General features: G+C 33.7%; 1 protein-coding gene across 2 annotated transcripts in view; it reads right to left on the bottom strand.

The window, feature by feature from the left end:
• Atg1 (serine/threonine-protein kinase unc-51-like protein Atg1) overlaps positions 1 to 12,167 on the bottom strand; it is a 146,196-nt gene that overhangs the window by 81,142 nt on the left and 52,887 nt on the right. For both annotated transcript variants that reach the window (XM_089636685.1, XM_089636684.1), the window contains exon 2: positions 8,911 to 9,087. In XM_089636685.1, the coding sequence (XP_089492811.1) occupies positions 8,911 to 9,087 (177 nt within the window). The remainder of the gene's footprint in view (positions 1 to 8,910; positions 9,088 to 12,167) is intronic.

Below are 12,167 nucleotides of genomic sequence, written 5' to 3' on the forward strand. Positions count from 1 at the left end.
TTTAATGGACGATGAAAAACGTGGCAGAAAACGAGGACCGGCTGAAATGACGACCTATATTTGCATAGAGCTGATAGGTGCCCTCTCAATGCTGAAAACAACAAAGAATAATAACGGGACATATCTAGTCTGCCTGTGGTATTGTGGTACAGTGGTTTTACCGCAGCATCAATCATCTCGCTATTCGGGTCGGGAGGTCGGACTACGAACCAAAAGAACATAATTGAGAAGAAAGGTTGTTGGTAGGTTGAAACTAGTATCGTATATCTTAACAAAAGATGAACACTGACAAAAATACAGCCATGACCAGATGCGGTTTTCTCTAAAATGCGTTTGTGCTTATTTTTGTTTGTCGTAAAAAAGATAAGACAAACTTGTATCATAATTTTACCACACTTTAAACAGCGCGCTATTCAAATTCGTGGTAAAAAATACACCCGCGTAAATTAATTCCATACGTGCAATTCAAAATCAGCGACTATGGGACTTTCTGTTACATGAAATAGTTCTTACTCGTGGCGCTTCGGCGGTAAACCGAGCGATTGTGCGAATCCTAGGAATCTGTTAGCTGCACGGGTGCGCAGCGACTATGAGATTTTCTGTTAACACCAAATTTGTAAGGAATAGTATTTTTGCGAGAGTGAAAAGTTTTTTTCTGCGATATCGTTTTATTTAATATGATACTTATGTGAATTGAGATTTTAGAATTATTTATTTATTATTAATAGATTGTGTTCATTAGTCACAGACGCCAATGAATCGCCAAATTGTACCTCACCCAATCTCTGGTGCAGTGATATAAAGAATTTCCTTTAAATCCAGGGAAAAAAATATATATGATTATGGAAAAGACCGTCATAGGACATTTTTTCTCTTGAAGTTCCAATGAGATAGATCACGAACCGCCACTAGCCATTATACCACACACCGACACAGAACTTTTTATGGGTATTTTTTGCATGGTGGTAGAGAATCAAATGTGTACGTGATTTGGGTCATATGAAATACACACAAAATAGGAATAATAATACGTATGAAGCAAGGAGGGAGTGCAGAGAGAGATGTATATTTTTTACACTGGCTGCCTACACTAGCAGAGCAATGGTGTGATGTTTAGATATTAAGTTACTGTGGTAGTATTATGAAATAACATAGTTTCCAATGATAAAGGAAAATGTATATCATTGGAAAAAAGTTTTCAGCCTTTCTTATTCGCGGTCAGCCTTTATAATGCGAAAGAGTGGAAGGACAGCATTTCCTTGATATAAAAGTTTCATAAAATAGATTGGTTGATTCAATTTCATCCTATAGCCTAAAAATTGAGTAATAATACAATAGAAAGGTACAGTAGAATCATTAAAGAGATGCTTGCTCGTGAAGTGTGTAGAACTACTGCTATAAAGGATTTAGAACGAGTTTCAACGTCTATCGGTTTGCACAAATACATTCAAACGTGCGCTCTTTAATTCTGGCTTAATCATTTTGGTAAAGTGGATAGGTTCTGATACTAATAACAACAGAAAAGCAGAACGTCGAACTCTTGGAATAAATAGCTCAGAAAGCGATAAAATCATACTTGTTTAGTCTGTTACTGCACTTCTCGAACATTATGGCTTCCTGGTACCGCGCTTTATTCAGACTCTCACGAAAACAAACCGTTGAAAGAACAGCACCAACGCGCCGCTTTTGTGAAACTTTTCCAATCCAATATTGATTAAAGATAACAATTATTTAACAAGGCAATGCAGAAATCAACTCGCTGACTTTGCACGTTACGGTTACAAACCAAATCTGGCCCATGGCCGATTGAAAACTCAGGGTGTAAGAAAATCCTCGACAATCGTTCAATTATTATATTTAACCATGGATTGTTTGAAATGTTCGCCTTCGAAAAGTCCCGTTCGAAAAAAATGTTTTTTTTAAACCGTCATCTTTCAACATAATTCATAATATATTTTAAAGAATGATCGACTTCGATAAGTCCTATTCGAAAAAAATGTGATTTTAAAACCGCTATCTTTCAACATAAGTCTTTCAACATATATTTTAATGAATGATCGACTTCGAAAAGTCCCGTTCGAAAAAATGTGTTTTTTAAAACCGTCATCTTTCAGCATAATTCAAAATATATTTTAAAGCAAGGGCGTATAAGGCAAACGGCTGCGCCGCATTTTCATACAAAGCCTAAATTTGAATTTAAGGTTCAAAATACTTTACCAAACTGAATAATATTTTTTTTATCAAAAGGTGTTTCACAATACTCCAGCATAACAGTAGTAATATCTGTGTAGGTAAACTAAGTTATTTTAAATGATAAACTGATGTTTATAAACAAGGTTTTAAGCATAACACAAAGGATAACAAATTATTATGAGCAATAATTATTATTATCGAAGAGGATTTTAATTTGTATGGATGTTTCTGGCTAGTAATTATTGTTTGTAATAATTTATTAAATAAGTCAGAGCTGGTTTCATAAGGCGTAATATTTCCTTAACAGGTCCGTAAAACTACTAATTATTATGGTTTAATTTTTTGCAAATCAATACAAAAGTAAAAACTATTTCCTCATCGCCTGAGCCATAAAGAAAGGCATATAATGAATTTGACCTGTTCTACGATTTTAATTATAATGTCCTTGCTCATGAAATACACGAAAATAAGAAGAGAAAATTTACCGCACTCTTTTATGCATATCCATAAATATATCTATAGTTGGGACCTTTTCAAAGAGTATTAATTACAATTTTTTTGTAAAAATATCGGAACAGGCCTTTCCGCCCTAGTTGGACCGGCGCGCGCTTATAAGGTAGAACTGACTACCTTTCCAGCGTGTTAATAAGGAAACCAATATTTGGCCAAACATCAATACAATGAGAACAAACAATGGAAATGCAACGGAAAACTTGAAACGGGACCGACAGAGGAAGTTAACGGTTACGTATAATTAAATGCAAATTAATGTAAACAAAGGGATAAACTATAATAGCGGAATAAAACGAGCGGTGAGATCATTTGTACTAGGAAATCACGACAAGAAGTGCAGCGGAAGGTTTTTAAGGTTGCATAATTTGAAAAAGCGGTTTAACTTGACGTGGACTAGTAGGACAGTAAAGATTAAAGACTCGTAGTTAGTGTAGTTACTACTACCTGGTTTTTAACAGTACTGATAAATTAAAACAAAAAAATATACGAGTATGGTATCAATTTAATAGATATTTCTAAGCTCAATAACTCAAGATGGAACCTACGATTGTTCTAAAATTTCCAGAGAGGAAGCCGCACTTTTCAATAAGCCGGAACATATTTTGCTGTTTAAGACAGAAAAACAGATTCTGATTCACGGTTTACGTGGACTTTTCAAATCTCCATAACTGCGAGTTGAAAATAGAGAAATCCTTTACATAAAAACATGATTCAAATTTAATGGAGCTAGACATTACTCGTCACTATTTGAGAGACCTGGTACTTTGAGTTTTTAAATATTTTGCACGTGATTTTTTACAGATTAAAGGAGTAATAATAATATTAATGAAATGTTTGGCTTTTCCGGAAACTATAGAACATATTATATCGGGATGTTCTATATTAGCACCGTCCGAATATACATTTAGGCACAATCAAGTTTTAAAAATAATTCACCAAAATTTGGTAATTAAACATAACTTGATTGACTGCCGTAATGTAGTAGAATACGAACCAAATTCATTTTTAGAAAACGAATTTTATAAAATATATAATGATAAAACTATACTAACAGACCGAGCGATTAGTCATAATAGACCCGATATAGTTTTACATGACAAAATTAAAAAAATAACTTATATCATTGATGTCGCTATTCCAAATTCCTGTAATATTCAAAAATCTGTTAGTGAAAAAATAAGAAAATACACAGATTTAGGAAATGAAATAAAAAGAATTTGGCATTCTCAGACTATAAAAATATTACCATTCGTTATTTCGGCTACTGGCATTATACCTAGCTCTCTAATTAAAAATTTAGGCGTATTAGATCTATCAAAAAATTTATATATAAAGATGCAAAAGTCGGTCATTTTGAATACATGTAGGATAAAAAAAGATTTTTTAAATATTTATGTTGAGGGATCAGTAGGATTTATAGGCCCTGTTAGAAGTTCTACCGAGCCGAACCCTCTGATATGAAAATATCTGGAGACGGTGAATTTTTTTCCCATTTGATATCTGGTGAGTTGACGTGTTGTTGTTCTTGTATTGTTTTGTATTTATTTTACTTATATAATGCACTTACATAGTGTTGATTGACTAGCTGATCATTTGTGGAAAAGTGAGTGGAAGGGTTTAGTTTTTCCTATGGGGAAGATTTAACCCGGACAACAAAATCGGAAGCATAAAAAATAAACCAAATTTCTTTTTTAGATAGCGAGTTTTATGAAATATATTATGATAAAACTATACTAACAGACCGAACGATTAGTCATAATAGACCCGATATAGTTTTACATGACAAAATTAAAAAAAATAACTTATATCATTGATGTCGCTATTCCAAATTCCTGTAATATATTCAAAAATCTATTAATGAAAAAATAAACAGATTTAGGAAATGAGATAAAAAGAATTTGGCATTCTCAGACTATAGAAATATTACCATTTGTTATTTCGGCTACTGGCATTATACCTAGCTCTCTCATTAAAAATTTAGGCGTATTAGATCTATCAAAAAATTTATATATTAAAATGCAAAAATCAGTCATTTTAAATACACGTAGGATTACGAAAGATTTTTTAAATATTTATGTTGAGGGATCAGTAGGATTTATAGGCCCTGTTAGGAGTTCTACCGAGCCGAACCCTCTGATATGAAAATATCTGGAGTCTGTGAATTATTTTCCCATTTGATCTCTGGTGAGTTGACGTGTTGTTCTTGTATTGTTTTGTATTTGTTTTGCTTATATAATGCACTTGCATAATGTGAATTGACTAGATGATCATTTGTGGAAAAGTGTGTGGAAGGGTTTAGTTTTTCCTATGGGGAAGATTTAACCCGGACATAAAGTCGGAAAAATAAACAATAAAAATTTAAAAAAATAAATGTGCATATTGAAAATCATTTGTTGATAAATGAAATTACTAGTTAGCGATAGTCACTTGGTTACTGGAATGTAGCAGTAACGATACAATCATCTCCAAGTTGTTTTGCAAAATGACAACAATGTCATTTGCAACCAACGTAGATGAACAGGGGATTATTATGTCATCTGAACAGATGAACATGAATAGTCTAAGACCCCAAAAAACAAAAGCAGGTATTTCTAGAAAGTAGATAAGGAGACGCGGAAGTAAATGATAGAAGAAGTCGGGGATTGAGTTGGCCGTGTCAAGAGTGAGAGAACAACAAATGAATGTGAATGAAGCAAGGAGTTTGTGCTGAGACAGAGTTGTGTGGTTTATACTCTCTCCCTACCCCTGCACGGAAACGATGCGATGGTTAGTTAGTTATACAAGTAAAAAAAACATCTTTAAAGGTTTTGAAGGTTGCTCGCTAGCACTTGGAGGACTTCACTCGTGTGTGCAGAATTATTGTCTTATGAAAACTGTAATAGAAAACTACCAGGTAAGTGATATTACGTATCCAGGTTTGTACATTCACGGTCGGTTTAGTTGCGTAGCAAATTATTATTAGCATTGAAAACGCGATAAAAGAATACCTGTACGTATTATTCAGAGCTGAACCTAGAACTCATCTTATCATATATTCGTATATATGCAAAGATAAATAATAAATTAAAATAGGAATCAAAAGAAAAAAATATATCTCTAGCTGTCAAATCCACAATTTTGCAACATAAAAGGTCAACAACAACTAAAAAGTATTTTAATACTAGTTTTTGTTTATTTTATAAGTACGTACATATTGTTTATTCGAGTTTCAGCACTCCTTTTTCGAAATATTTTGTTCTTATTGAACAACAATGACCGGTCAGTGGCTGTGTTGGCATTGCATTTGGCTCCCACCCAGGCGTCATGAGTTCAATTCCTCGACTGGCAAAGTCCTCCACCACATAAGAAATATTTTCCGATTATTGTGGTGGTAGTAGGAGATTTTTCAAATATCTTCAGGTTATTCGTAACCCGGGAATGTTAGTCTTTTTTTTGAAAAATACATGGTGAAATTTTTATAGAAACAAATTTGTACTTGAAGGCTCTACAGCTCATGATGGTAATCGTGTAGATCTTCGAATTGGGCTGAATAATTCCATACAGAAAGAGCGGTGCAAATTTTATGAGGCCGTTCAAGATGTTCGCTACTCGAGATATCATCACAAGAGCCCGCCCTTGACGTGATACTTTAAAAAATGGTGCCATAGGAATAAGAAGGATAAGATACTCGTATGTCTTAATTTTAATATATAAAAATCACGTGTCACTGTGTTCGTTCACGCTAATCTTCGAAACCGCCCAACCGATGTCAATGAAATTTTGTGAAATGTATCGTTGGTTCCGGCTTGAAATATAGGACAGTTTTGGACCCAAAGACATTTTGGAATTTATTTTGGAAAACGATTTTTAGATGTCTCATCCAAAAATACATACAACCCCACATATTTTAACTTCACTACATAGAAGGCGGTCTGTGGCAGGACTACGTTATTACTATTATAAAATGCATTCCAAATGGTTGAGTTAAATTCTAATTGGTTTCTAACCTTAGTATATAAAAATTCAGCGTGTATAATATGTTTGTGCTCTCAAAACTCGAAAAGTAGTCGACCGATATCGCTGAAAATTAGTATGCTGTTATTATTGCCAGGAGTATTTAGAGATGTTTAAATGTTAGAAAAAGGTAGAGGAATACTTAATGCAACATCTCTACACCGTAATGAGATACGGAGTCGAATTAAGGCGATGCCATACGTAGTAATGCATAATCATGTGTTTTTGGTTTGAAAATTTGGTCGCCTAGAAATGTTTCAGATGCTTTAATTAAATACTGCGAGTAGAATACATCTTGGCCTTTGAAATAATCGAGTATTTTTTAAGTCTTTTTATAAGCCCAGAAAAAAATAATGTACAAGGCCTATGAAAACTGCTTTAAAGATCAAAATCTCCTACTTACGAACCCATTTTCGGTTATGATTTTATTGTGTAATGTGGAAAATTAAGTTATTTATAAAATGATCGAAAAAAAAAATTTATGCGTGAACATCCACAAAATAAAATAAAAGGCACTTTTTGGCCATGTTTTTTTCTTGCATAAATCAAAACAGGCGGATGGTGTTAAGCGGGAATTTAAACCTTATCGCCATCTACGTAAGGGTTGTTATTGATAGCGGCTCAATTTAAAATATTACACGACGTAGTGCATCGCCTTAAAGTCGAACGTAGTTTTTTAACAGTAACATTGTGGTATAAAGTAGTGAATGGTGAAAGAAGTCGGAGGTGCCCGAGAAAGACAGTAGTAGTTATATATATTTATTAACATGACATAACACGGTAAGTTCGTTTACTTTCCTAAGCCTTCAAGACTCGACACGTTTCCATTAAAATGCTTGCATCTCTTTGTGAATCTGAGTCATTCAAAAATAATAATACTTTGTGTGCTTTTCAATTATTTCCGAATTCTCCAGACGTTGGTGTCCGTCGGTGAATAGGCTTTCTATAATTAAAGCAGTATTACAGACGGACTGTGATTCATAAGCAAACAACAGTCCTGCGGGAAATTAGCCGGGACAAACTAACCCGGCATCATACAATATAGAAACTGTTAACCTTTTTGGTCATTCTACTGCACTAACTAACATGTAAATCTATGTAGTTCAATCACTTAGTAAGAAAGTAAATTTAACAAGGGGAGAAATAAGATTTAATGGAAAACCTTATAATATTGAGAAATAGGCTTTTTATAACGTATACAGGGTGTATCGGCACGTACCCGATAAACTTTAACCAGCACCTATTCCTTAGCACATTTGGAGTAAAAAATGTTATGGGCACTTTGCTGTCGGTAACATTTTTTTTAATAAAAAATTTACCATTCATATTTTCACCACATGTCACCACTGTTTTATCCTTTGTCACAGTTTGAAAACCCATCTGGCAATATTTTATTCGAGTTTCGTTCAATAATATACGTACGCACCTACATTGGCTCGCTTTTACAATCACAACGAAATGGCATGGCACCATTCGTCTCATTTTTAACTATTATTATTTAGTGTGTATGAAAGAGCGAAGACGCTTTTTGACACACTTGCTAATAACAGCTGTTGAACACGAGAAACAATGTCAATGACAGTGACGGAGTGTGGATTATTTTATAATTTTTTGTTTTTAATTGAAAAGAAATGTTACCGGGCAGCAAAGTGCCCATAACATTTTTTACTCCAAATGTGCTAAGGAATAGCTGGTTAAAGTTTGTCGGGGACGTGCCGATACACCCTGTATAGAAAACAAAAGAGTTAAATTATTGAAATACGAAATTATATGAAGACACAAGTCGTTGGTATTATTTATTGCTGGCCACATCACAAGTCTGCGCAGACTAGTAAAATCACTATCCAAAGAACGCAATGAATAGCCTCTCTCCTCGCTCGATTTCCCACACCAACATATAAAGTAATCTTTATAGCAGATTACTTCAGATGTTGGCGAGGGAAATTCACGATCAAAAGCACGCTATGAATATGGTATCAGTTGTAACACCTAATAATAATACTAATTGGATAATTTGTATAGTGACGGTGTCCATACCTGCCTTCAGTTTTCTTATGAAGGCAAATTACAATTAGCTACAACTGATATATTTACAGAATTCGATCATGAGATGACGAGAAGATGTTTTCGAAGATTTTGGAAAGCACTATCAACTTTCCAGTACCTAATCAATAGATTTCAGTTGACAAATAGAGGGCATCAGTGACTCACCTCCATGACCAGGTAAACGTAGAGCGGGCTCTCCTTACAGTCGAGCAGGGCGACCACATTGTCATGGTGCAGCTCGGTCAGCTCCTTGAGGATCTTGATCTCCTTGCCGAGCAGGTTCTGCGACTTGGCCAGCGACTTCTTCGTCACGCTCTTGATGGCCACTATCACAGATGGGTTCTGGAAAGAAAAATAATACTCTCAATAAAAAAACATAAAAATTTTTAATATTATAAAATAGAACATAATGAAATTGAACTGACATAACATATGATTGATGAAACAGAACAATGATGAAAACAGATCCATAATGAAACAGAAAATTTATAACAGAACAATTATGAAAACAGAACAATACTGAAACAGAAGAATGATAAAAATTCATCAAAGATGAAACCAAATACGTGAAGAAAAATAACACAAAATAAAAAGAACCTAACCTAAGGGTGTGCATAAACATGAGAGCCGAACTGCCGAGCTGAACCACGATTTACGGGAAAATAAAAAGGCAACAGCAAACGCCGATTGCGTTGGTTTTGTTCCTTTTCCGTAATTCGTGGATCGGCTCGTGCATTTTTTCTCATGTCTATATGCAGCATAAAATTATATTAGATTAGCATTATATTATTTATTAAAGAAAGACAAACAATAATTATAAACGGAAAATGTTGCTTGTGCAATAATAGAGGACTCAGCTAGCAGAAGAATTGAACATACGACGCCTGGATAGGAACCCAACGCATTTGTCTGCCCAGCTACTAACCGGTCAACCAACCGATTATTATAATGAAATGACAAGATGAATTTTACGCTTTTGGAATTTCCAGTGTGATTTATAGATAACAATGTAAAATTATTGCTAATTTTGAATGGAGGGCAAAGATCATTATAGATTATTGAGAAAATAACAATTTCACGTGAAATTCTTTATAAAAAAAAGATGCACTTTTATTACGAAAATCACGCTCGGCATTAGATATAGATAGATATGATCGAAGTGTAGTTTTATTTGCAGAAAGGTGAACGGTCAAGCAGTGATTAAAAACATGTTCTTAGTGGATATTTCACCATCTCTGAGCAAAATGTGGAGAACTAGTCGTTAAGTAACTTTAATAATGGTTGTAAAAACAGACATTTATCTGAGTAGCGCTAATCGAAAGTTTACTTCGAGGTTGTGAATACCCCCTCATTGTATAAAACTAGCGCAGACCCGTGAAAAATAACGAAATCTCTGTTTATATTTCAAATGTAGAACTAAAATAATTTTCCGGTAAACAAAATATTAGACTATACAGTTGGGTACTTTATCGCTTGACTGAATTCTGGACGTGTCAGTTACAATTTTGAAAAAGACACTCAAATTATGAACAAATCCGAATCACAGACAGACAACCGAAATGGGAAAGTTTGATTATTAAAATAATGTCTCTCTGTGAACTTTTAAAATATTTGCTAAAACTTTAAAAAAATTAGATTGAACTTCCTACCCAGGAACTGGAAACCTCGCAAATGCCGATGGGGTAGGACCGAAATTTATTTCGTACAATAATTGCTGCTGTTTCGTACAATGTCCGCGTGTGTGTACGTGATTGCCACCAAAAGTTCATATAATGCTTTGTCATTTGACAACGAGTCTATATGCCGAGTATCAGCTAGATCGGATGTCGGGAAGTGGGTTAATTTCCGCTTCCAAGATTTGCATTCATTCATTACCGAAAACAAAGGTGAAATTCAAATTGATGTATTTAAAAAAGGGCTTAAATTATTTTTTTGAGCACAGGAAGGCAGAGCTACGAGCCTTTTCAATAACAAGTTACAGATATCAATTAAAGAATCTTTATATTTTAAAGGAAATTGACAGTGCTCCAATTTAGTGAAATTTATTAGTGACCCTTTTAAAACGTGCCTGCAAAGAAAGCGACAAGAAACCTGCTGGAGATTTATTTATATGAACAAGACTTATAATAATCTTTCGTACTATATACACGCAATCCTTGGGTTATTCATAACTCCGATAACGGCGTGTTTTGCGTACAATAATGATTACCTGTTTAAATATGGTATTACTGAAATAAATTCTGCAAGAGAAAGAGTTAATAAGACTAAGGGCCAGTTGTTTCACAGGTGCACTTGTCAATATTAAAATTATAGCCAATACAGATTTCGATTTCGAGGACTGAATTAATTTGAACAATTCATCAAATTTCAAAGACGATTTTCAAGTTCTGTTTAATTCTATTCAAGTTATGTTATTATTTCAGTTCTGTGAAACAATTGGCTAATAACCATATTATAATAACAGAACTTGAATAGAACTTTTACAGAACTTGAAAATTAACTCTGAAATAAGATGAATTGTTAAATTTCGGTGAAACAACTGGCCCTAACAGTTTAGCAAAACAAAGCCACAAGAATAATTATTTTTAAGGTGAAACCAATATTCAGATTTTCGAATCACTCAGAAGAAAAAAAAATAGACTTCTCTTTCAAAAGTAGTCAAAATCACGAAACTCATTAATATATTGATCGGTGAAGATCTTTCAAGAAATACCGACCAAATAAAAGAAGAGGTAAATGTGTTCGTGAAGTGTAATTTTTGTATTTTGTATTTTTAAGTAGTGAACTTAATGTGTAACTTTATTGCTATATATTAAGTTGTTATATTAAGTTAAATAAATAAATAAAATGTAAGTAACTTGGTACAATGAATGTATCCACTGAAGCATTAGAAATGTGTACACTTTCATAAGAGACGGTAAAAGTAAAAATAGATTCAGCAGCATATTCTTACAAAACATCTGAAGGAAAACACGTTGACATCACAAACCAGAACGTTTGAATTAACGAGCTGCTGCGTAAAATAATACTGACCGCATGGATGCTAAGAATAAAATGTGATAATAATCTAACAATAAAATGGTCAACAAACCTTTTTATACAATTGATCAATTCTTCAAGAGTACAAGAGTTTAAATATTCATAGGAGACATTGTGCTATGACGAACTTTTGGGGCAACTAACACACGTAATGTGGAAACAATCAATTCTATAAAAATAGACATCATCTGAATCGTGAGAAGTATCAAACCATTTCAGTGGGAATAACTCATTAAATAAAAATAATCAATTGATTAAAAAACAAAGCCGCACGCCTTTCAGACAGTTTTTTTCGTTGTTAAGAATTATTAAAATGGAAATGTCTAAGTCGGATCATCTCAATGGTCAGATTATCAGAAGAGTATGTCAGTCCAATTATGTCC

This window comes from Hesperophylax consimilis, chromosome 10, assembly GCF_061612785.1.
Source record: "Hesperophylax consimilis isolate HC1 chromosome 10, BYU_Hcon_1.0, whole genome shotgun sequence".
Lineage (NCBI taxonomy): Eukaryota > Metazoa > Arthropoda > Insecta > Trichoptera > Limnephilidae > Hesperophylax > Hesperophylax consimilis.